Source organism: Podarcis bocagei (assembly GCF_964188305.1).
Source record: "Podarcis bocagei genome assembly, chromosome: W".
Lineage (NCBI taxonomy): Eukaryota > Metazoa > Chordata > Lepidosauria > Squamata > Lacertidae > Podarcis > Podarcis bocagei.
The window spans coordinates 38002767-38029006 of record NC_138131.1 but is presented as its reverse complement, the minus strand read 5'-3'; the positions used below and the strand labels follow the sequence as shown (position 1 = coordinate 38029006).

Genomic DNA, 26240 nt, shown 5'->3' with positions numbered 1-26240 from the left:
GACTAGAAAGACTTGATAAAGATAAATGTAGAAACAAGATGGCGCTTGTTAATATGACCCAGCACGGAAAAATGAGAATTCCTCCCTTTTCGAGAGAAGCGGGAAATATTTGCTGGCTGACTTTGTAATGACTGGAGATAACAATTTGGGATAACATATAGTGCAGCTGTTTGCAGAAGTTTATTGCATTATGAGTGAGAGAGAAGGCTGATGGATTTCTAGCAGCCCCCCCATAGGGCACAGAGGGGGGGAATTGTGTGGTCTCTGAGAGACTGATTGATCGCCAAATGACTTATATCTGTGGAATACAGCTCATTTACATTGCATTATTACAAACAGTATGCTTAACAATTTACAGTAATAACTTAATAATGTGGAAGCTACTATGTTATTAAATCTCAAACAAAAAGCTTGGACAACAGCCCGGATTGGAAGATTGGAACGGAGTCAGGGAAAGCTGCACTGGCAAATAGACAGTTGAAAAAATATATATACACAAATAAAGCTGTATTCAACAGATGAAAGGATATATGATTTCTGACATGACTGAGAATCGCAGAGTCAGGGACGGAGAACTTTAAAGCATTAAGATCAGAAGGCGGAAAATATGAAAACGAGAAGAGGCAGGAACAAAGATTTGGAGATATGCTTCAAAGGTCCAGACTATGGAGAGCCCGGGAAAATTAATAATTACAATCTGGACTATAATCATAGAATCATAGAATCATAGAGTTGGAAGAGACCAAAAGGGCCATGGAGTCCAACCCCCTGCCAAGCAGGAAGCACCATCAGAGCACTCCTGACATATGGTTGTCAAGCCTCTGCTTAAAGACCTCCAAAGAGGGAGACCCCACCACACTCCTTGGCAGCAAATTCCACTGTCGAACAGCTCTTATTGTCAGGAAGTTCTTCCTAATGTTTAGGTGGAATCTTCTTTCTTGTAGTTTGGATCCATTGCTCCGTGTCCGCTTCTCTGGAGCAGCAGAAAACAACCTTTCTCCCTCCTCTATGTGACATCCTTTTATATATTTGAACATGGCTATCATATCACCCCTTAACCTCCTCTTCTCCAGGCTAAACATGCCCAGCTCCCTTAGCCGTTCCTCATAAGGCATCGTTTCCAGACCTTTGACCATTTTGTTGTTGTTTTTTTAATTTCTTTTTATTGAGTTCTTTACAGCAAAAAACATAAAAGCATTAAGAAACAAAACAAACAAAAATACAAACAAAAAAAGAAAGAAAAAGAACCGAAGACAACACATATAGCAAATAAACAAACAGATCAACTCTAAAACGCTAATTGACTTCCCTCCATCTCGGCTTGAGCTATACACACACCATACCTCTCTGCAGTTTTATTTGGCCAAATCTGTACGTCGCAGGTTTTATGTTTCACCTACTGCGATTTTAATATTTCCTAGGTTTGCTTCAATGTATGTTACAAATTTGTTCCAGTCATTAATAAACTTTCTGCTTTTTTGATGCCTGATTTTCTGTGTCATCTTTGCTAATTCTATATACTCAAATAATTTAATTTGCCATTCTCTGACGGTTGGGATATTAGGAGTTTTCCAGTTTTGCGCTAGCAGTATCCTGGCGGCGACCGTTGCGTACTGGAATAATATTTGATCTTCTTTTTTAATCTCCTCTCCAATCATTCCCAAGAGAAAAGCTTCGGGTTTTTTGGGAAAGGTGTATTTCAATATTTTTTTTAATTCATCGTAAATAAGTCCCCAAAACCTTTTCACCTCTTCACAAGTCCACCACGTGTGGTGAAAATTACCCTCTTTGGTTTTGCATTTCCAGCATGTTTTGTCTCCTGTCTTGTACATTTTTTCCAATTTCACAGGTGTGATGTACCATCGGTACATCATCTTTTCCATATTTTCTCGGAGTCCAACACATGCTGTAAATTTCATACCCTTGTTCCAGAGTTTCACCCAGCTGTCATACTCTAGATTATATCCAAGATCTATAGCCCATTTAATCGTGACCTCCTTTATTTCTTCATCTTTAGTCTCCCGATCTAAAAGTTGGTTGTACATTTTGGATAAAAGTTTGGAGTTACTTTCTAAAATTTCCACCTGATATCTAGACTTTTTTACATTCATCCCTGTTTTTTTGTGTTCGTTCCATAGGGCATTAATTTGGTGGAATTGTAACCATCCTGTTAATTTATCCTTTAACTCTTCATATGGTCTAATTTTCCATCCTTTTTCTGATCTTACCAGGAGGTCTTCGTAAGTCCATCTTTCTCCTTCCATGTTTAGTTTTTTAATTGTTAAAATGTCAATTGGTGATAACCACCAGGGGGTGTCTTTTTCAATAAGTCTTTTGTTCCTATCCCATACTTCGAGCAACGAACCTCTAACGATGTGATTGGAGAAGCCCTTATGTACCCTCTCTTTATTGTGCCACAGATAGGCATGCCAACCAAATCTGATGTTAAATCCCTCTAAGTCTAACAAATCTGTGTTTTTCAAAATAATCCATTCTTTCATCCAGCAAAGGCATGCAGCTTCGTAGTATAATTTCAAATTCGGGACTGCAAACCCCCCTATCTCTCTTCGATCTGTGAGTAGCTTAAATTTAATTCTTGCTCTTTTTCCTTGCCAGATAAATCTGGAAAGGGTTTTTTGCCAATCCTTAAAGTTTGCCATTCCTCTGATCACCGGGATATTCTGGAATAAAAACAACAGTCTCGGAAGTATGCTCATCTTAATTGAGGCAATTCTTCCTGACCAGGAGAGTTTTAACCTACTCCAGATGTCTAGATCTTTTTTAATCTCTCTCCAGATCTTTGTATAGTTGTCTTCTACTAGGTTTATATTTTTCGAGGAGACCCATAATCCCAGATATTTCACCTTTTTCGTCACCTTGATTCCTGTTTGTAACTCTAGCTGGTTTCTTAAGTCTTCGGTCATGTTTTTTGTCAAAATTTTGGTTTTCATTTTGTTTAGCTTAAAACCGGACAGTTTTCCAAATTCTTCTAATAACTCTAGAACTTTACCGGTACTTTCTACGGGATCTTCTAACGATATTACCAAATCATCGGCGTAAGCCTTTAGTTCATTAGGATGCCCTTGAGTCCATCATCCAAGTCGTTGATAAAGATGTTGAATAAGACCAGGCTCAAGACAGCACCCTGTGGCACCCCACTAGTCACTCTGCTCCAGGATGAAGAGGAACCATTGATGAGCACCCTTTGGGTTCGGTCAGTCAGCCAGTTACAAATCCACTGAGTGGTAGCATAGTCAAGACCACATTTTACCAGCTTCTTTACAAGAATACCATGGGGCACCTTGTCAAATGCCTTGCTGAAATCAAGGTAGGCTACATCCACTGCGTTCCCTTCATCTACCAGGCTTGTAATTCTGTCAAAAAACGAGATCAGGTTAGTCTGACATGACTTATTTTTCAGAAATCCATGCTGACTATTGGTGATCACAGCATTCCTTTCTAGGTGCTCACAGACTGTTTGCTTAATGATCTGCTCCAGAATCTTCCCTGGTATTGATGTCAGACTGACTGGGCGGTAATTCTTTGGGTCCTCTCTTTTCCCCTTTTTGAAAATAGGGACAACATTTGCCCTCCTCCGGGCAGAAATGACTGGCAGAATCCGAGACCAGGGAGAAGAGTCGGTGAAAGAAGACTGGAAGAAATTCAAAGACTACTTACAGAAACATTGTAAAATTAATGAATGTTAGAAGGATGTTGGATAGAAACTAAGCGGTTTCCAGCTGTAATGCTTTAAGAGATATGGGGGGGGGAAGAGGTTTTACAAATGGGTAAAAGTTTAATAGTAAGGAATTGCTGAACTAACAAATCAAACTGGAATACAAAGAAGGGAGGTATGAGGAGGTCCGAGGAAATAAGCGTGTGGAAGTTATGTTATTGAAAATTAATGTGTGTTTTTAACTGTTTTTTATTTTGTATGATTATTTTTCTTTTTTCTTGTTATATCTTAAAAACATTTAATAAATATCTTTTCATAACATTTGCCCTCCTCCAGTTTTCCGGGACTTCGCCTGTTCTCCAGGAATTCTCAAAGATGACTGCCAGTGGTTCTGAGATCACATCTGCCAGTTCTTTTAATACTCTTGGATGCAGTTCATCTGGCCCTGGAGACTTGAATACATCTAAACTAGCCAAGTATTCTTGTACTATCTCCTTAGTTATTCTGGGCTGTGTTTCCTTTGCTGAATCATTTGCTCCAAATTCTTCAGGTCGGGCATTGTTTTCTTTATTGGAGAAGACTGAGGCAAAGAAGGCATTGAGGAGTTCAGCCCTTTCTGTGTCCCCTGTTTGCATTTCACCATCTTCTCCTCTGAGTGACCCCACTGTTTCTTTGTTCTTCCTTTTGCTACGAACATACCCATAAAAGCCTTTTTTGTTGCTTTTAACCTCTCTAGCAAGCCTGAATTCATTCTGTGCTTTAGCTTTTCTGACTTTGGGTCTACACGTGCTGGCTATTTGTTTGAATTTCCCCCCTTTTCCATTTTTTGTACACATCCTTTTTTAATCTTAACTCAGTTAAAAGTTCTTTAGATAGCCACCCTGGCTTCTTTAGGCACCTTCCATGTTTCCCTCTCATTGGTATTTCCTAACGTTGTGCTTTTACTATCTCCCTCTTCACAAACTCCCAGCCATCATGAACTCCCTTTCCTTTTAGTATTACTGTCCATGGGATCTCACCCAGCACTTCCCAAAGTTTTATGAAGTCGGCTTTCTTAAAGTTAAGAAATTGAGTCCTAGTATGCTTGGCTGCTCCTTTCCGCTGTATAGTAAACTTCAGAAGAGCATGATGACTCGCTCCTAATGATCTTTCCACTTCTACCCCACTAACCAGGTCATCAACATTGGTTAGGACCAGATCTAAAATGGCTGTTCCTCTTGTTGCTTCTCCCACTTTCTGGACAATGAAGTTGTCTGCAAGGCCAGTGAGGAATCTGCTTGACCTTATGCTCTTGGCTGAGTTTGACATCCAACAAATATTCGGGTAATTGAAGTCCCCCATTACTACTATCTCCCTTCCTTTTGCATGCTTGGCCATCTGTTCCAGGAAGGCATCATCTCACTTTGGCTTGGAGGTTCTAAATCTTGGATCTCTTCACAGGTATACACATCCCTGACATATAACGCCACTCCTCCTCCTTTCTTGTCTGGTCTGTTTCTCTGAAATAGATTGTATCCCCCCATTATTACATTCCAATCGTGGGACTTATCCCACCAGGTTTCAGTGATGCCTATTATGTCATATTTAGTTTGCTGTACCAAGAGCTCAAGCTCATCTTGTTTATTTCCCATGCTTTGCGCATTAGTGTACAGACATTGAAGTCCATTAATCATTCCCCCGTGTCTCTTATTTAAGGATTTTTTCCTCCCACCACTAGGTCTGCGTGCTGTTTGCTCCATTTGGTCTATGACATTTGGATGATCATCTTCATCAATTGATAGACTCCTACCTTCAGGAGCACTGTCTCCCTCCCCCACATTAGTCAGTTTAAAGCCCTCCTGATGAGGTTTCTGAGATTTTTGGCAAAAACATTCCTCTCAACCGTTGTGAGGTGCAGCCCATCGCTTGCCAGAAGTCCATCTTCAAGAAACTGCAGTCTGTGATCTAAGAATCCAAACCGTTCCTGTTTACACCATTTGCGAAGCCAGCTGTTCACTTCCACTATTTTTCCCTCTCTCCCTGGGCCACGTCGTTCAACTGGGAGGACAGATGAGATGACAATTTGTGCATTTAATTGCTTCAATTTCCTGCCCAGAGTCTCTTTTGATCTTCTGGAGGCTATTGCTTGCAGTGTCATTGGTTCCCACATGAACCAAGAGGAATGGGTATTTGTCAGTGGGTTTTATGATTCCTTGCAGTCGTTCAGTTACATCTTGGATCTTAGCCCCAGGGAGACAGCACACCTCCCAAGACCTCTTGTCAGGCCCACAGATCACGGCTTCTGTTCCCCTCAGTAGGGAATCCCCTATCACCACTACACGCCTCCTCTTAGGTTTGGTCGGAGTTCTTCCGTGAGCTGTCCGTTCCAAGGTCGCCTGAACATTCCCTGAGCACTGACTTTGCTGCTCGTCTTCATATACCTGATCGACTGTAATGAGGGAGAGATCCTCAAATGGAGCCTGTTCTTCGTCTTCCATGCTAGGGGAGAGGACCTCAAAGCGATTGTGTATTTCTAAACAATCAGAGCGAACCCTGGGCCTCCTACTTCTTTGAGTCACGTTTCTCCATATATCTGGCTCCTGTGTTGGTGAACTAGCCTCCTTCTCAGGGGTGTCCCCTGTCTCCTCCTTGGTGGAGACGGTGTGCTCTGTTGCTTCCAAGGAGAGCTCCAGCTCTCTAATTCTTTGGAGCATAGCTACATGTTCCTCCAGTTGCTGGACTTTGTCTTTTAAAAGGGCAATCAACATGCAATTGCTGCAGGTAAAGCTGCCTGCAACCTTTGGCAAGATGGCAAACATTGCGCAGGAACCGCAGGCGACTGCAACTGTTCCCTCACCCTCCATCTTGAAATCGTGTTGTTGGGGGTGGCTACAGTGGTCCTCCATGTTAAAAAGCGTGAAGACAGGACAAATAACCCCCCCAAAAAAAAACCTAGGTCTCCCCCAAGAAACGTTTGAGACTAGCTCCCCTAAATCTAAAAGATGGATCAAGCTGCCCTGCAAGCTCTGATAAGCTCCTCCCACAGCTAATCACCTGCCTCAACAGAAACCCTGCCCCCTCTGACCTTTGCACAGGGAGAGCAGCTAATCAGCCACAAAGAAGCGCACACACTTCTTCAGCTGCTGCCCTGCAAGCTCTGTCATTTTTAAAAATTTTAGTTTATTATTTTTAATTGGATTATGATCCGGATATGTTGATTGGCTGTTTTTATTGGAAAACCAATAAAAATGATTTTTTGAAAAACCAAAACCTGCCACATCAAGTGATACAAGGTTTTATGCTGTCCGAAGCGAGCTGTCGTGGCACTGACGTAGAACATGGCCATCTTTCTCTGAAAAAAGCTCCATCCTGGTGCTTCACTCCCTCGGCGCAGCCAAATTGTCTTTGGCGAAGGCGTTGGCCACCGTCTGTTGCTGGAAATCAGAGGACCCCCCTCCCCAAAACTCTCCAGCTCTGATGCTTCCTTGCTAGTTCCCTCCGTGGGTTGCTCTTCCATGTCCCACCAGTCTGAACCAGGCTCAAAATCCTCTTCTTCCCCAGTGTCACTCCCTGGTCCCTCCTGGTTACCTGGCTGCCAGCACTACTTATCTAGCCAGTTCCTGACATTGGCTCAGTGTGGGCACAGACTCTGACAGGGCTACGTCTCCTGCTCTGCAAGACAGTTCTGTTCCAGCCCCTTTCCCTCTCACCTTCAGAGCTTGAGAGGGTAGAGCAGAGAAAAGGGCAAAGCAATTTAGAGCTGAGTCACAGAAGGCTGCCGGGAGGGAGGCTTAAAAGAGGGAAGGAGAAGTCGGAAACTCAATCCTGCAACTTACTAATGTGGAGTGTGTCTGGCTATCTCTGTGTGTGAAGCAATAAAAAGTTCATTGCTGGTCAAGTCTTTGTCAGCTTCTGAATTCCAGCAACAGATAATGTTCTGAAGAAGTGTGCATGCACACGAAAGCTCATACCAGTAACTAACTTAGTTAGTCTCTAAGGTGCTACTGGAAGGAATGTTTTTATTAAGTTTCTTGTAGGCAGAGAATATCAAAATTTATGCAGAATTCTTTAAAATTCATATCTTCTAACTTGGGGGACCATCCTGCCACATTCCATGATAAGACCTTGCATGTATTGTTGAGGACAGGTTGATTGTGCGGCTGGCCTGCTGAATTCCTTATTGGAGTTATAACTTCATAGTCAGACAAGGCTTGAACTTCATGTGTCTCCCCCCCCCCCCCAGGTTTGTGTGGCACTGGGTGCTGAAAACTCTATTGAACTGTTCATTACAAGAATCATTATATCAATCCAGTTCTACAATTTGATTTGATTCCCCAACTTTGTCCACAAACACAGACCCGCCTCCTATCAAAGGGTTAGAGAACTCCTTTTTAGTAGTTAGAATTTGGGTTGTTGATTTCAGGTCAGGGAGAGCTAATTCTTCCAGATTAAGAAATCTTCTTTGGAGCCATTCAACAGAGGTTATAGAATAACTTGAAGGAACAGCATAGTTATACTCTCTGATAAGAGGGTGTTCCTTATCAATTTGATTATCTTTGTTTATGGGGGGGGGGTTTCTCCACCTCTTCCCTTTGTTTACCTCTGTGTTGGTTAGACATTATTTCCATAATTTGATCCGTGATTGTATTAGCTTTCTCTGGAGGCCGAAAGTGAATAAGGGTGTATTGTAAGGAAGTCATTCTGCTAATGATTTCTTCCTGTGACTGGTAAGGGAGGGCTAAAAAAGAGTTTAAGTGTCTCTTTTCATCAAAGGCAAGGGAATCGTCAAACTCATTTTTGGAATGGTGTTCTTCTTGGCTTTTAGCAGGTGCTGAAAAGAGTAGAGTATTGTTAGTAGGCAGGGAGCCCCAAAGTGTAGGTGCTGCCATGCTAAAAGATTGATTTCCTTCAACGGCAGAACGAGTATTATGTGACACCTGTATCGGTGTCAGTTCTGCAGACTGAAGCAGTCAAATGGGCATACATGGGGTAAGGCCATCTCTCAAGTAAACTGGTTGCAAGTTGTTCAGTGTTTTATATATCAAATGGGCAACCAGTGCAGGTATGTGAGCATAGGTGTTATATGCTGACACGGTCTCATTCCTGTCAGCAACCATGATGCACCATTCTGCACTAACTGCAGCTTCTGGATCAAGCGCAAGGAATGTCACACATAGAGTGCACTGTAGTAATGCAATCTTGAAGCAACCATCCTTTTGCAGGAAGCGTGTTCTAACAGGCCCATCTATCTACTCCAGTATGGAGGACTTGACCTGGCATGTGTAGCCTGACTTGGTTGGATGAAGCAGATGGGCCTGTCCTTGCCGCTGCTTGTCCACCAGGTTTCTCTTACCCACAGCCACCCAGGTCATATGGGTGGGGAGTGGGGTTTGCAGTGATTTTTAGGAAGTCATTAGCGTACACTGGGCGTCCTATTGGGAAGACCCAGTTTACTGAGTGCATGTTCTGGAAGTTGGGCAATAGGGGCAGTACAGGATTTCTTTTGGTGTACCAACTTCCCCGCTGCACCAAGGATTCCCTGCCCAAGCTGCTTCAAGTCGTAGCAGATGTTCTCCTGGAGACACCTAGTTTGGTTATCCTAGGACAGGCATGTCTATCTTCAAGTAGGCTGTGATCTACGATCCAATATAAAAAACTGGCAGTAATCTACCACCCTGGGATGGGTTCAGGGTGGGCGGGCAGGCGCTGGATGCTTCCCCCAAAGGCGCAGGGCAAACTTTGATACCATCAACCAAGACATCCTTCTGGGCCGTCTAGAGGGGCTGGGAGCTGGGGGCACTGTTATACAGTGGTTCTGCTCCTTCCTCCTGGCCCGTGTCCAGAAAGTGGTGTTGGGGGATGAGTGTTCAGAAACCTGGGCTCTCACTTGTGGGGTGCCTCAGGGCTCTGTCCTCTCCCCCATGTTTTTTAACATCTATATGACGCCTCTGGGAGAAATCATCAGGGGGTTTGGGCTATGTGTTCATCAGTATGCAAATGTTACCTAGCTCTACCTCTCTTCCAAATCAGAACCAGTGAAGGCAGTGAAGGTCCTGTGTGAGTGTCTGGAGGCGGTTGCAGGATGGGTGGCGGCTAACAGATTGAGGTTGAATCCTGACAAGACAGAAGTACGGTTTTGTGGGGACAGGGGGTGGGTGGGGGTGGAGGACTCCCTGGTCCTGAATGGGGCAACTGTGCCCCTGCAGGACCAGGGGCACAGCCTGGGAGTCATTTTGGACTCACAGCTGTCCATGGAGGCGCGGGTCATTTCTGTGTCCAGGGCAGCTGCCTACCAGCTCCATCTGGTATGCAGGCTGAGACCCTACCTGCCCGTGAACTGTCTTGCAAGAGTGATGCATGCTCTAGTTATCTCCTGCTTGGACTACTGCAATATGCTCTATGTGGGGCTACCTTTGATGGTGACCCGGAAACTACAATTAATCCAGAATGCAGCAGCTAGACTGGTGACTGGGAGTGGCCGCCGAGACCAAATAACACTGGTCCTGAAAGACCTACATTGGCTCCCAGAATGTTCCGGAGCACAATTCGAAGAGTTGGTGCTGACCCTTAAAGCCCTAAACGGCCTTGGTATACCTGAAGGAGCGTCTCCACCCCCATCTTTCAGCCCGGACACTGAGGTCCAGCTCCGAGGGCCTTCTGACGGTTCCCTCCATGCGAGAAGTGAGGTTACAGGGAACCAGGCAGAAGGCCTTCTCAGTGGTGGTGCCCACCCTGTGGAATGCCCTCCCATCAAATGTCAAGGAAATAAACAACTATCTGACTTTTAGAAGACATCTGAAGGCACCCCTGTTTAGGGAAGTTTTTAATGTTTGATGTTTTATCGTGTTTTCAATATTCTGTTGGGACCCGTCCCGAGTGGCTGGGGAAACCCAGCCAGATGGGCAGGGTATTAATAATAATAATAATAATAATAATAATAATAATAATAATAATAATAATAATAATAAATTTGTTGTTGTTGTTATAACCTCTTCTCAAGAGTGTCCAGCCAGATGCCCCAGTGGGAAACCCACAAGCAGGACCCAAGCCCAAGAGCATCTACGTTCCTGTGGTTTCCAGCAACTGGCAATCAGAAGCATTATTGCTTCAGACTATGAAGGCACACATGTTGAAAACCTCTGATTTAGGGGACTAGCCTAGTCCCCCATGTCCATTGACCACATGCCACTGTGTGGGAGCAAGTTCCATAGTTTAACTGTGCACTGTGTCAAGGAGGATCTATTTCATCTGTCATCTGTTTAGGACAGCTTAATCCTACGTAGCAAAACTGAAAAGGAAGAAAAGAATAACCGGAAAAAGGAAATTAAAGCAGCTCACCACTTCATTAGGATGTACCATGAGCAGATAGATCCCAGGGTGTTTCCCAGCCACCTGGTAGGAGCAGTTGATTTCCTCCATTTTACAAAGAGCCTCCACACACAGCTCACCTAACAATTTAAAAAAGAGAACGCCAAATGTTAGGGCTGTTGGAACCACCATAATATGAAGGCAAATGATCCCTGCATAAGATGAAAGTCATCCTCAAAGAATCATAGAACAGGAACAGTCACTATGCAGATGGTTTTATCCTATAAAGCGTCTTAAGGGAGATACCTGACTCGCCTTTTCATGAAGTTCAGAAAGGAGTGTGTTTAGCTTCGCTTTGTTTTGTTTGCAAAATGAATCACATGGTCAGGCATTTGGGGAAGGGGGCTTTCTTTGTTTTGATCCACTACCTTTTTATTATTAGTGTTTTGTCCCAAAAGCAGCAGCTCTGGTCTGTGTGAATACAAGTGATCACTGATGTCTTCTGTTAATCCTGGTGTCCTCTATTAATCCTGCCAATTAATTGTTTTTGAAAGATGCTTCCCCCCGCCCTTCTCACACACAGAACTAAATGCATATTTTATGAGGGCACATGTCGCCTACAATTGTTAGAACTGGTTGTGGGATTTTTAAAAAGTCATCATTTTTTCCAGCACTTCTTATACCCCTGTATTGCAGACCAACCTTGCTACCCCTTAGATTACAAATGGAGGAAGAGGAAGCAGAGACTGGCAGAACCGCTATAACTGAGTTACTTTCCTCTAGACAAATGGTGAAACTCCAAATGGTGACCTGCTTAGGGAAGCTATTCCTGTCTGTTTAAATAGGCAGGACTTGGTTTGCCCAATACAGTGGTACCTCGGGTTACAGAAGCTTCAGGTTACAGACTCCGCTAACCCAGAAATAGTACCCAGCTCTACTGATACTGAGCTCTACCTCTCTTTTAAATCAGAACCAGTGAAGGCGGTGAAGGTCCTGTGTGAGTGCCTGGAGGCGGTTGGAGGATGGATGGCGGCTAACGGATTGAGGTTGAATCCTGACAAGAAAGAAGTACGGTTTTGGGGGGGCGGGCGGGTGACTCCCTGGTCCTGAATGGGGTAACTGTGCCCCTGAAGGACCAGGGGCGCAGCCTGGGAGTCATTTTGGACTCACAGCTGTCCATGGAGGCGCAGGTTAATTCTGTGTCCACCTGGTATGCAGGCTGAGACCCTACCTGCCCGCGGACTGTCTCGCCAGAGTGCTGCATGCTCTGCTTATCTCCCGCTTGGACTACTGCAATTGTGCTCTACGTGGGGCTACCTTTGAAGGTGACCCAGAAACTACAATTAATCCAGAATGCGGCAGCTAGACTGGTGACTGGGAGTGGCCGCCGGGACCACATAACACCGGTCCTGAGAGATCTGCATTGGCTCCCAGTACATTTCCGAGCACAATTCAAAGAGTTGTTGCTGACCTTTAAAGCCCTAAACGGCCTTGGTCCAGTATACCTGAAGGAGCGTCTCCACCCCCATCGTTCAGCCCGGACACTGAGATCCAGCGCCGAGGGCCTTCTGGCGGTTCCCTCATTGCGAGAAGTGAGGTTACAGGGAACAGGCAGAGGGCCTTCTCGGTGGTGGCACCCGCCCTGTGGAACGCCTTCCCTTCAGATGTGAAGGAAATAAGCAGCTATCTTCTCTTTAAAAGACATCTGAAGGCAGCCCTGTTTAGGGAAGTTTTTAATATTTAATGCTGTATTGTTTTTAACACTTGATTGGAAGCCGCCCAGAGTGGCTGGGGAAACTCATCCAGATGGGCGGGGTATAAATAATAAGTTATTATTATAATATTATTAGTACCTCGGGTTAAGAACTTTACTTCAGAATAAGAACAGAAATCGCATGCCGGCGGCGCAGCAGCAGTAAAGTAGCTAAAGTAGTGCTTCAGGTTAAGAACAGTTTCAGGTTAAGAACAGACCTCCGGAACGAATTAAGTTCTTAACCCGAGGTACCACTGTACATTTTGCTAGCTGAGGAAGAACAGTGGTATAGCGCTAAATGACGCTCAGGGTCCCTTCCAACTCTACATTTCTATGATTCTATGAATGCCTATAGATAACACATGAAAGCTTTTTAACAAATATGTGACAAGAAAAGATGTAACCCTAGTGGTTGGATGAACTTGTCTGACTATGAGGCGTGTGTGTGTGTGTGTGTGTGTGTGTGTGTGTGTGTGTGTGTGAATGAATTGGCATTAGCAGCTATATAGAAAGGGACGTTGGAGGCAAAGCTCTGTTAGGAAGAGAAACAGAATTTGTTGCTCTCTTTCTTTCTTTGGCTGGGGTTCTACATTTACCATTCATCTGACAGGCAGAAATTCAGCATGTGTGGAGGATATGAGTCATTGAAATTAGTGTGCATTGCTAACTTAGATCTATAAATTTCATTGGGTCTTCCCTATGAGTATGACCAGCATTGGAAATGTAGCTAGATTTTATGCAATAGCCATAAGTCAAAGAAAGCAAAAGATTACACAATTGCATAAAATGTTATAAACCGCTACAGTTCTTAGTTAAAACTCCTATTCTTTTAAACTTTTATGGTATTTTATTCCTCTAAATACACATTTTAAGTACATTCAATTAGTCTATTGATTGTTAAACCCCATATTTATCATTTTTATTGCTTATGTAGAGAATTATGCAGAAATTCTGGTTTAGTATGCTGGCTGTTTGCCGTAATAACATTGATTGATTGCTTTGAAGTCATTTCATTCTGCATCAGGTAAAGTAATTTTAGGCTCCCCCCCCCCCAGTCCCATATTTTGCCCAACCAAAGGTGACAACCCTAGATGAGCAGCAGAATATATATTCTATAAATAAAAATAATACTCCTTTTGTAATAGGTTTTTTTTTGGGGGGGGATAGTAAAACAAAAAAACAAATCCCAGTCAACATATCACCTCCAGCTGTATTCTGAGAAGACTTTCCATAGCTGCTTTTATTGAACTACTAATGCAGGGGGAGAACTGGATCATGTTCAAGTGCCACCAGATACTCACTGAGACGTTCATGAAGTAACAGGTAGGGGTACTTCAGCATTTCCAACAATGGCACTCTGAGGTTCTCCTCAAAGTTGGAATCCGTATAATGGCACAGTTGCGTTTCCCCATCTTTGTCTACAATGAAGAGGTCACTGTCATCTTCCTCCTGCATTGATTTCTCAAAGTGGGTAATAAGGCGAGTGATTTCAAGCTTGCACAGGATCTGCAATGGGGGGGGGGGACCTTATAAAATTCTGGAACAGAGAGAGCAACTGACTCTGCTGGCCTAAGAAGACACCAGCTGAAAACAACAGAATCTGTAGATTATTATTTATTAAATTTATATCCCCCTCTTCCTCCCAAAAGGAACCCAGGGCACCAAACACACAAGTGATAAAATAATTAAAAGATCTAAAAGCTATTCCAATAGAGATGCAGACTGAGGAAGATCTCTGTTTAAAAGCCTTAAATGGTCAAGTGGCAACAACCAGAGAGAACACATCAGTTTTAAGAAGGAATAAATCAGAATCATTTATTTTATATATATAAATGTTCTAGTAACAAGAAGCCGAAAGCTCTGTTCTAGTAACAAGAAGCCGAAAGCACCAACCTGAAGATGACGAGTGAGACCTCGTCGAAACGTCGCCTAGACACCCCAACTCTTACACGGGAAGATACCCGAAGACACCAAAACCTGCATATATATATATATATATATAGACATCACAACAGATAAAAAATGACTGCATTCAAGCTTCTTGGCTATAGAAGTATAACTCACAAGGAATTATATAGGATAAAAGAAAGCAAAAGTACATTATGCATAACTACCGTATTTTTCGCTCTATAACACGCATCTGACCATAACACGCACGTAGTTTTTAGAGGAGGAAAACAAGGAAAAAATATTCTAAACGAAACAGTGGATGTATGATTTTTATGGTTCATGCTGTGGCCACAGACATGTGATCTGACAGTGAGTTTGGGGTAGCCCAATGCAAAAATCCTGAGGATCCATGTGGATCCATGCTTTGTGACCACGTTTTTGCGCCATTGCGGCCCCATGAAACAGTGGGTGCGTGTGTGTTTTTTGGTGCAGGCTGTAGCCATGGAAATGCTATGTGATCTGATGGTGAATTTGGGGTGACCCAGTGCAAAAATCCTGAGGATCCATGTGGATCCGTGCTTTGTAACCACGTTTTAAGTGGGGAGGGAAGGAAAAGAACTCAAGGGACAAGGAGCACGCGTGGGGGGTGTGGAGGAGCTTTTCCGCGAGCTGAGTGGGGAGGAGGGAGGGAAAGAGCACTGTTGCTTTAAAGGTATACTTAAGGTATTTGCCCTGTGCCTGGGGTTTTTTCCATTTAACAGTTTGCAGCCTTTTCCTTCCGCTCCTTGTTTTGAGGCAGAATAGATTTGAGCAAGTGAGGAGGACTTGGATTGCAGGGGATTCGCCATTAGCTGTGTAAAAGCGTGTAAAAACCTGATATCTGAGGTTGTTGAGGGCAGCAGTTGAACTTGCAGGGCAGCAGTTGAAGAAGGAGCAAAAAGGGTTTTCGTGTGTGTGTGTGTGTGTGTGTGTGTGTGTGTGTGTGTGTGTTTCTTTGTGGCTGATTAGCTGTTCTCCCTGTGCAAAGGTCAGAGGGGGCAGGATTTCTGTTGAGGCAGGTGATTAGCTGTTGGAGGAGCTTATCAGAGCTTGCAGGGTAGTTTGATCCATCTTTTAGATTTAGGGGAGCTAGTCTCAAACGTTTGTTGGAGGAGACCTAGATTTTTTTGTAGGGGAAAATATTTGTCCTGTCTTCATGCTTTTTATGATGGAGGACCACTGTAGCCACCCCCAACGACACGTTCTCAAGATGGAGGGGGAGGGAACAGCTGCAGTCGCCTGCGGTTCCTGCACAATGTTTGCCATCTTGCCAAAGGTTGCAGGCAGCTTTACCTGCAGCAATTGCATGTTGATTTCCCTCTTAAAAGACAAAGTCCAGCAACTGGAGGAACGTGTAGCTACGCTCCAAAGAATTAGAGAGCTGGAGCTCTTCTTGGAAGCAACAGAGCACACCGTCTCCACCAAGGAGGAGACAGGGGACTCCCCTGAGAAGGAGGCTAGTTCACCAACACAGGAGCCAGATATATGGAGAAACGTGACTCAAAGAAGTAGGAGGCCCAGGGTTCGCTCTGATTGTTTAGAAATACACAATCGCTTTGAGGTCCTCTCCCCTAGCATGGAAGACGAAGAGCAGACTCCATTTGAGGATCTCTCCCTCATTACAGTCGATCAGGTATATGAAGACGAGCAGCAAAGTCAGTGCTCAGGGAATGTTCAGGCGACCTTGGAACGGACAGCTCACGGAAGAACCCCGACCAAACCTAAGAGGAGGCGTGTAGTGGTGATAGGGGATTCCCTACTGAGGGGAACAGAAGCAGTGATCTGTGGGCCTGACAAGATGTCTCGGGAAGTGTGCTGTCTCCCCGGGGCTAAGATCCAAGATGTAACTGAACGACTGCAAGGAATCATAAAACCCACTGACAAATACCCCTTCCTCTTGGTTCATGTGGGAACCAATGACACTGCAAGCAATAGCCTCCAGAAGATCAAAAGAGACTACGAGGCTCTGGGCAGGAAATTGAAGCAATTAAATGCACAAATTGTCATCTCATCTGTCCTCCCAGTTGAACGACGTGGCCCAGGGAGAGAGGGGAAAATAGTGGAAGTGAACAGCTGGCTTCGCAAATGGTGTAAACAGGAACGGTTTGGATTCTTAGATCACGGACTGCAGTTTCTTGAAGATGGACTTCTGGCAAGCGATGGGCTGCACCTCACAACGGTTGGGAGGAATGTTTTTGCCAAAAATCTCAGAAACCTCATCAGGAGGGCTTTAAACTGACTAATGTGGGGGAGGGAGACAGTGCTCCTGAAGGTAGGAGTCTATCAATTGATGAAGATGATCATCCAAATGTCATAGACCAAATGGAGCAAACAGCACGCAGACCTAGTGGTGGGAGGAAAAAATCCTTAAATAAGAGACACGGGGGAATGATTAATGGACTTCAATGTCTGTACACTAATGCGCAAAGCATGGGAAATAAACAAGATGAGCTTGAGCTCTTGGTACAGCAAACTAAATATGACATAATAGGCATCACTGAAACCTGGTGGGATAAGTCCCACGATTGGAATGTAATAATGGGGGGATACAATCTATTTCAGAGAAACAGACCAGACAAGAAAGGAGGAGGAGTGGCGTTATATGTCAGGGATGTGTATACCTGTGAAGAGATCCAAGATTTAGAACCTCCAAGCCAAAGTGAGATGATGCCTTCCTGGAACAGATGGCCAAGCATGCAAAAGGAAGGGAGATAGTAGTAATGGGGGACTTCAATTACCCGAATATTTGTTGGATGTCAAACTCAGCCAAGAGCATAAGGTCAAGCAGATTCCTCACTGGCCTTGCAGACAACTTCATTGTCCAGAAAGTGGGAGAAGCAACAAGAGGAACAGCCATTTTAGATCTGGTCCTAACCAATGTTGATGACCTGGTTAGTGGGGTAGAAGTGGAAAGATCATTAGGAGCGAGTCATCATGCTCTTCTGAAGTTTACTATACAGCGGAAAGGAGCAGCCAAGCATACTAGGACTCAATTTCTTAACTTTAAGAAAGCCGACTTCATAAAACTTTGGGAAGTGCTGGGTGAGATCCCATGGACAGTAATACTAAAAGGAAAGGGAGTTCATGATGGCTGGGAGTTTGTGAAGAGGGAGATAGTAAAAGCACAACGTTAGGATACAATCTATTTCACAGAAACAGACCAGACAAGAAAGGAGGGGGAGTAGCGTTATATGTCAGGGATGTGTATACCTGTGAAGAGATCCAAGATTTAGAACCTCAAAGCCAAAGTGAGAACATTTGGGTCAAAATTAAGGGAGAGAAGACTAACAGTGACCTCATTGTGGGAGTTTACTATAGATCCCCAAGCCAAAGGGAGGACATAGATGATGCCTTCCTGGAACAGATGGCCAAGCATGCAAAAGGAAGGGAGATAGTAGTAATGGGGGACTTCAATTGCTGTGATCACCAATAGTCAGCATGGATTTCTGAAAAATAAGTCATGTCAGACTAACCTGATCTCGTTTTTTGACAGAATTACAAGCCTGGTAGATGAAGGGAACGCAGTGTATGTAGTCTACCTTGATTTCAGCAAGGCATTTGACAAGGTGCCCCATGATATTCTTGTAAAGAAACTGGTAAAATGCGGTCTTGACTATGCTACCACTCAGTGGATTTGTAACTGGCTGACTGACCGAACCCAAAGGGTGCTCATCAATGGTTCCTCTTCATCCTGGAGAAGAGTGACTAGTGGGGTGCCACAGGGTTCTGTCTTGGGCCCAGTCTTATTCAACATCTTTATCAAGGGCATCCTGATCAAATTTGCAGATGACACCAAACTGGGAGGGGTGGCTAACACCCCAGAGGACAGGATCACACTTCAAAACGACCTTGACAGATTAGAGAACTGGGCAAAAACAAACAAGATGAATTTTAACAGGGAGAAATGTAAAGTATTGCACTTGGGCAAAAAAAATGAGAGGCACAAATACAAGATGGGGGACACCTGGCTTGAGAACAGTACATGTGAAAAGGATCTAGGAGTCTTGGTTGACCACAAATTTGACATGAGCCAACAGTGTGACGCGGCAGCTAAAAAAGCCAATGCAATTCTGGGATGCATCAATAGGAGTATAGCATCTAGATCAAGGGAAGTAATAGTGCCACTGTATTCTGCTCTGGTCAGACCTCACCTGGAGTACTGTGTCCAGTTCTGGCCACCACAGTTCAAGAAGGACACTGACAAACTGGAACGTGTCCAGAGGAGGGCAACCAAAATGGTCAAAGGCCTGGAAATGATGCCTTATGAGGAACGGCTAAGGGAGCTGGGCATGTTTAGCCTGGAGAAGTGGAGGTTTAAAAACCATATTGTCAGAAAAGCAATATTTATGGTCTGGAAAAAATACAAAGACTTGTTAGAAAGCAAAACTCCGAGGTGGGTATCACCAATAGAGGCCAAGGCTCGGAAAAAACCTAATATGGAGGCCGGTTGGCCGAAATATTGGGAAATAATAGAAAACATTGGAGACAACTGGAGGTTGCAGAGCTTTGAAAAATTAAAGGGTAAAGTGCAAGACTGGCTTCACTATGCCCAAATTAATGAGGTTTTTAAGCTAGATAAAAAAACAGGATTCCAGGTGGAAAAATCGAAACTTGAGACAGAATTGTTAGAACCAAAGACCAAGCTATTATCGAGAATGTATAACTTGCTACTTAAATGGAACACTCAGGATGAGACAGTTAAATCAGCCATGATAAAATGGGCTCAGGACATTGGTTACAATATCATGTCTGAGGACTGGGAAAGGTTATGGACCACCGGTATGAAGTTTACGGCATGTAATGCCTTGAAAGAAAACATTATGAAAATGGTATACAGGTGGTACATGACCCCAGTCAAGCTTGCTAAGATTTACCATTTGTCCGATAATAAATGTTGGAAATGTAAGGAGGCTGAAGGGACATTCTTTCATCTCTGGTGGACTTGCCCAAGAGTGAAGGCCTTCTGGGAAATGATTTACAACGAGTTAAAAAAGGTGTTTAAATACACCTTTCCTAAGAAACCAGAGGCATTCCTCCTGGGCATTGTCGGCCAGAAGGTGTTAAAGAAGGACAGAACTTTTTTCATGTATGCCACCACAGCAGCAAGGATCCTTATCGCCAAATATTGGAAGATTCAAGATTTGCCCACACTGGAGGATTGGCAGACGCAATTGATGAACTACATGGAACTAGCTGAGATGACTGCCAGGATCCGAGATTTGGGAGAAGAAGCAATGGAAGAGGACTGGAAAAAATTTAAGGACTATTTGCAAAAGTATTATAAGTTATATGAACTGTGAGATGCCGTATGATTTGGAAGGTCAGCCCCAGCAATGAGAGTGGATTATATAAGAAATTGGATAATATTCATGAAAGAATCAAAGTTTAAATGGGTAAAAATGACAATATGTTATATTTTTAGAGTAAATGGAAAATAAGGGATTTAAACTTAAAATTGCAATTGAAAGTACAAAGAAACACAAGAAACAAGGGTATAACTTGCTGATAATTTTTATTGTTAAGAATGCACTGGGCGGGAGATGTGGGGAAGTCCAATAGAGATTTGAAATAAGTTGTTGAAATGGTTTGAATTTTCTGTTCTTTTTTCTTTTTATTTTCTATGTTCTTTCTTTTTTCTGTTGTAAAAAAATGTAATAAAAATTATTATAAAAAAAAAGAGAAGTGGAGGTTAAGGGGTGATATGATAGCCATGTTCAAATATATAAAAGGATGTCACATAGAGGAGGGAGAAAAGTTGTTTTCTGCTGCTCCAGAGAAGCGGACACGGAGCAATGGATCCAAACTACAAGAAAGAAGATTCCACCTAAACATTAGGAAGAACTTCCTGAGAGTAAGAGCTGTTCGACAGTGGAATTTGCTGCCAAGGAGTGTGGTGGAGTCTCCTACTTTGGAGGTCTTTAAGCAGAGGCTTCTCAACCATATGTCAGGAGTGCTCTGATGGTGCTTCCTGCTTGGCAGGGGGTTGGACTCGATGGCCCTTGTGGTCTCTTCCAACTCTATGATTCTATGATCCTATATTTCTTCCGGCAATCTCATCCAGTCCAGCCTTTCGCATGATGAATTCTGCATATAAGTTAAATAAGCAGGGAGACCATGTACAGCCTTGCCGTACTCCTTTCCCAATTTTGAACCAATCAGTTGTTCCATATCCAGTTCTAACTGTAGCTTCTTGTCCCACATAGAGATTTCTCAGGAGACAGATGAGGTGATCAGGCACTCCCATTTCTTTAAGAACTTGCCATAGTTTGCTGTGGTCAACAAAGTCAAAGGCTTTTTGCAATTTGGTCTCTGGTTCCTCTGCCTCTTATAAATCCAGCTTGCACTTCTGGGAGTTCTCGGTCCACATACAGCTTAAGCCTGCCTTGTAGAATTTTAAGCATAACCTTGCTAGTGTGTGAAATGAGTGCAATTGTGCGGTAGTTGGAGCATTCTTTGGCACTGCCCTTCTTTGGGATTGGGATGTAGACTGACCTTCTCCAATCCTCTGGCCACTGCTGAGTTTTCCAAACTTGGTGGCATATTGAGTGTAGCACCTTAATAGCATCATCTTTTAAAATTTTAAATAGTTCAGCTGGAATACCATCACTTCCACTGGCCTTGTTATTTGCAGTGCTTTCTAAGGCCCATTTGACTTCATTCTCCAGGATGTCTGGCTCAAGGTCAGCAACCACACTACCTGGGGTGTACAAGACATCCATATCTTTCTGGTATAATTCCTCTGTGTATTCTTGCCACCTCTTCTTGATGTCTTCTGCTTCTGTTAGGTCCTTTCCACTTTTGTCTTTTATTATGGTAATCTTTGTACAAAATGTTCCTTTCATATCTCCAATTTTCTTGAACAGATCTCTGGTTCTTCCCATTCTGTCATTTTCCTCTATTTCTTTGCATTGCTCGTTTAAGAAGGCGTTCTTGTCTCTCCTTGCTATTTTTTTGGAAATCTGCATTCAATTTCCTGTATCTTTCACTATCTCCCTCACATTTTGCTTGCCTTCTCTCCCCCGCTATTTGTAAGGCCTTGTTGGACAGCTACTTTGCTTTCTTGCATTTCCTTTTCATTGGGATGGTTTTCGTTGCTGCCTCCTGTATAATGTTACGAGCCTCCGTCCATAGTTCTTCAGGCACTCTGTCCACCAAATCTAAATCCTTAAACCTGTTCCTCACTTCCACTGTGTATTCATAAGGGGTTTGATTTAGATTGCATCTTACCGGCCCAGTGGTTTTTCCTACTTTCTTCAGTTTAAGCTTGAATTTTGCTATAAGAAGCTGATGATCTGAGCCACAGTCAGCTCCAGGTCTTGTTTTTGCTGACTGTATAGAGCTTCTCCATCTTTGGCTGCGGAGAATATAATCAATCTGATTTCGATGCTGCCCATCTGGTGATGTCCATGTGTAGAGTCGTCTCTTGTGTTGTTGGAAAAGCGTGTTTGTGATGACCAGCTTGTTCTCTTGACAGAACTCTATTAGCCTTTGCCCTGCTTCGTTTTAATCTCCAAGGCCAAACTTGCCAGTTGTTCCTTTTATCTCTTGATTCCCTACTTTAGCATTCCAATCCCCTATAATGAGAAGAACATCCTTCTTTGGTGTCACTTCTATAAGGTGTTGTAAGTCTTCATTGAATTGCTCGATTTCAGTTTCTTCAGCACCAGTAGTTGGTGCATAAACTTGGATTACTGTGATGTTAAAAGGTCTGCCTTGGATTCGTATCGAGATCATTCTATCATTTTTGAGATTGCATCCCAGTACAGCTTTCGCCACTCTTTTGTTGACTATGAGGGCCACTCCATTTCTTTTACGGGATTCTTGCCCACAGTAGTAGATATGATGGTCGTCCGAACTGAATTCGCCCATTCCCGTCCATTTTAGTTCACTGATGCCCAGGATGTCAATATTTATTCTTGCCATCTCATTTTTGACCACATCCAACTTACCCAGGTTCATGGTTCTTACATTCCAGGTTCCTATGCAATATTTTTCTTTACAGCATTGGACTTTCCTTTCGCTTCCAGGCATATCCGCAACTGAGCGTCCTTTCGGCTTTGGCCCAGCTGCTTCATCAGCTCTGAATCTACTTGTACTTGTCCTCCGCTCTTCCTCAGTAGCATGTTGGACGCCTGCCGACCTGAGGGGCTCATCTTCCAGCATCATAACTTTTATGTGCCTGTTGTCTTTGTCCATGAGGTTTTCTTGGCAAGGATACTGGAGTGGCTTGCCGGTTCCTGCTCCAGGTGGATCACGTTTGGTCAAACCTCTCCACTATGACCTGTCCATCTTGGGTGGCCTTGCACGGCATAGCTCATAGCTTCTCTGAGTTATTCAAGCCCCTTCGCCACGGCAAGGCAGTGATCCATGTAGAGGATCCTACCTGCCTGCAACTGATTGCTTCTGGAAGTCTGCATATGCTCTGCTATATTCAACTGGGTCTGGCTAAGATCCTGCAACAGGTTAAAGTTGCCAGACATCAATAGTATCTGGAAAGCCTACAAGCTGTATGTATATAGCACTGTCCAGAACTGTAATATCGTCTGCACCAGTAAACTTTTTGGACTTTCAGCTGCCTCTGTGTGGTAGTGACTGGAACTGGGGGCAACTATGGGCTATGTGGGTCTCTCACCTCAGATTCCCAGCAGGGGCTGTAAGGGGAAGGGCTGCAGCTCAGAGCACCTGATTTGCATGCACAAAGTCCCAGGTTCAATCCCAGGCATCTCCAGGCAGGGCTGGGAGAGACTCTCAATACTGAGCTATATTGACCAGTGGTCTAATTATCTACAAGACAGCTTCCTTTGTAACAATTTCAAAGGCAGAGAAGACATTTTTAAATAAGAAATGAACTTTAAAAGCTGTGCCAACACAAAAATGCTGCAAATGGAAGGGTCAAGACAGAATGGAGCTCAGCACTGGCAAATGGTGCTGTGTACTTTACTTACATGGAGTCTATTCAGCAGCCACACAAACATATCCCTGGCCATCTTGTAATTCAATCACAGTCTTCAAACACACGTTTGGACTCTCAATAACTGTGCAAGGTTTTAGAAAAGATATATAGCCAAGATCCTGGAAGATCCAGGCAAGGAAGAACAAACTGTTTTATGAGTCAGGCTAACTGGCCAGACAAAATACTGAAAAGACGCTTAAGCATTAAACCAAACAGGAAAGGAAGCAATACAACAGAAAGGCAAAGAAGTGGCAGACAAAAGAAAAACAGAAAACTGCAGTAACCCAGAAAGCCCAGTGGCACCCAAAGACCAAGAAATTAGTCGCTTAGGCTGCAACAGAGTAACATGGCTACCTCTCTGAAAATTGTTAAAATAACGAGGGCATAGTGTTAGTCCATTAAGAGAAAAAAAATTCCAAGCACACCGATACAAATCTATGGAGCGACCACATTCCGAATACAGTGGTACCCTGGTTTACAAACTTAATCCGTTCCGGAAGTCCGTTCTTAAACCAAGGCGTGCTTTCCCATAGCAGCAGGGGACTCAATTTACACTCAACAGGAAGCGGAACATGTTCTGCTTCCAAAGCAAAGTTCACAAACCAAAACACCTACTTCTGGGTTTGCAGCGTTCTTAATCAAGCTGTTCATAAATTAAGCTGTTCTTAAACCAAGGTACCACTGTACTGTGCACAGCTCTGGTTGCTTCACCTCAAAAAGGATATTGTGAAGTTTGGAAACCTTCAGAAAAGGGCCACCAAAATGATGAAAAGAATAGAGTGACTCCCCTATGAAGAAAGGTTGCAATGTTTGGGACTTCTTGGTTTAAAGAAAAGGCGAGTAAGGGGTGACATGGTAGGAGTTTATAAATGTTTGCTTGACATGGAAAAAAGTTTTCCTACCTCTCTGATAACACTAGAATTCATGGACTTCCAATGAAGCTGAATGCTTGAAGATTTAGGACAAATAAAAGAAAGGTCTTCTTCATGCAGCACATAGTTAAACTATTGAACTTGCTCTCACAGGAGGCAGTGGTTGCCACCAACCTGGATGACTTTAAAAGAAGGATTAGATAAATTCATGGAGAAGGCTATCAGTGGCTCCTAGCCATGATGACTATGATCTGTCTCCACAGTTGGGAGGAAGTAATGCTTCTGAATACCAGTTGCTGGAAACTACAGGAGGGTAGGGGGCACTGGTGGAGGAAGAGGAGTGGGGGGGAGCGCACTGCCCCCGGCAGCGCGATCCCGGCAGGGTGCCATCGCACCTGCCCCCCCACCTGCACTGGGCGTACCACACTGCTGCGGGTGGCGCATGCCAGCCCCACCCCCGCCTGCTCTCCGCTCCGCCACTGGTAGGGGGCTCTTGTGCTCGGGCCCTGCTGATGGGTTTCACACAACTAACTGTGAGAACAGGATGTTGGACTAGGTGGGCCCCCTTTGGCTTGATTCATCAGGCTCTTCCTATATTCATTAGTTTTTTTCTTGTTGTTAGAAGAAGCTGAAATGTCAGAATGTAGTCAGCAAGTCTTGGCACTCCCCGGAACTCTTTTTCAGGGTTAGATAAGTATTAAAACGTGTGTGCCAGAAGAATGAGACAGAGGAGAGGAAGAAGAAGAAGAGTTTGGATTTGATATCCCGCCTTTCACTCCCTTTAAGGAATCTCAAAGCGGCTAACATTCTCCTTTCCCTTCCTCCCCCACAACAAACACTCTGTGAGGTGAGTGAGGCTGAGAGACTTCACAGAAGTGTGACTGGCCCAAGGTCACCCAGCAGCTGCATGTGGAGGAGCGGAGACACGAACCCGGTTTCCCGGATTACGTGACTACCGCTCTTAACCACTACACCACACTGGCTCTCAGTGTGGAGGAGGAGAGGAAAAAGCTGGGCATGGTGAAAAAACTCCTCCAAAGTTTGCAGCTGGTAATAGCTTTGCGTATAGTACACTTAAGCAGACTTAATTAGTTAGATCATGCTTCGTGCAATTCAGATTTTGAGTTACACCAAGGGTGACTGGGACAAAACAAAACTAAGCAGCTGCTCCCACTTGAAAGTCTAAACAGCAACAGTTAATTTGAGCTCTGTTTTCAGAGCAAAGAGGAACTCTTTTTAAGGAGAGGGAGAGAGGAAGAGACAGACAGACAAACAGACAGACAGAGACAGAGAAACATTAGGGTTGCAAGGGGAAGAAAAGGACTTGCAGGCAATTTTATTTTTCACACAAGGAAACACTTATTTACAAAGTGAGTTAAATGCAGAAAATTTACTTTCATAATTGCTGCAGCCAGCTTATGAGTGCAACTTTTAAAAAATACAGTTGATTGTATCTAGTGTTCTCTGAACTGAAGTCTGATTTAGATTAATGGGCATGACTAATTTAGGCAGATATATATTTCAATGGGTCTACCTGGAAAACATTGTTGGCTAGAACCCAGCAAGCTATATAGCTAATGTGCTTGTGACACACAACTGAAACAATATTAAATGTATGCTATGTTATGTATTAACATTAACAGATTTCTGTCCACTCACAGATCCCTGCCCTCCTTTCACATTGCTGTTCCCTGGTCCAAATCCCTGTGTTTTCCCCTCCATTAAGTTTAAGTGAGCAAGTGCATCACCTCCAGAAAAAGCTACACCACA

The 26240-nt window shown here is 43.8% G+C and overlaps 1 protein-coding gene across 1 annotated transcript in view; it reads right to left on the bottom strand.

Annotated features, from left to right (window-relative positions):
• LOC308578078 (putative helicase senataxin) overlaps window positions 1-26240 on the bottom strand; it is a 287528-nt gene that overhangs the window by 208457 nt on the left and 52831 nt on the right. Inside the window, exons 3-4 of the mRNA XM_081178360.1 lie at window positions 14018-14222; window positions 10994-11103 (exon numbers count right to left, since the gene is read on the bottom strand). Of these exons, the coding sequence (XP_081034486.1) occupies window positions 10994-11103; window positions 14018-14222 (315 nt within the window). The remainder of the gene's footprint in view (window positions 1-10993; window positions 11104-14017; window positions 14223-26240) is intronic.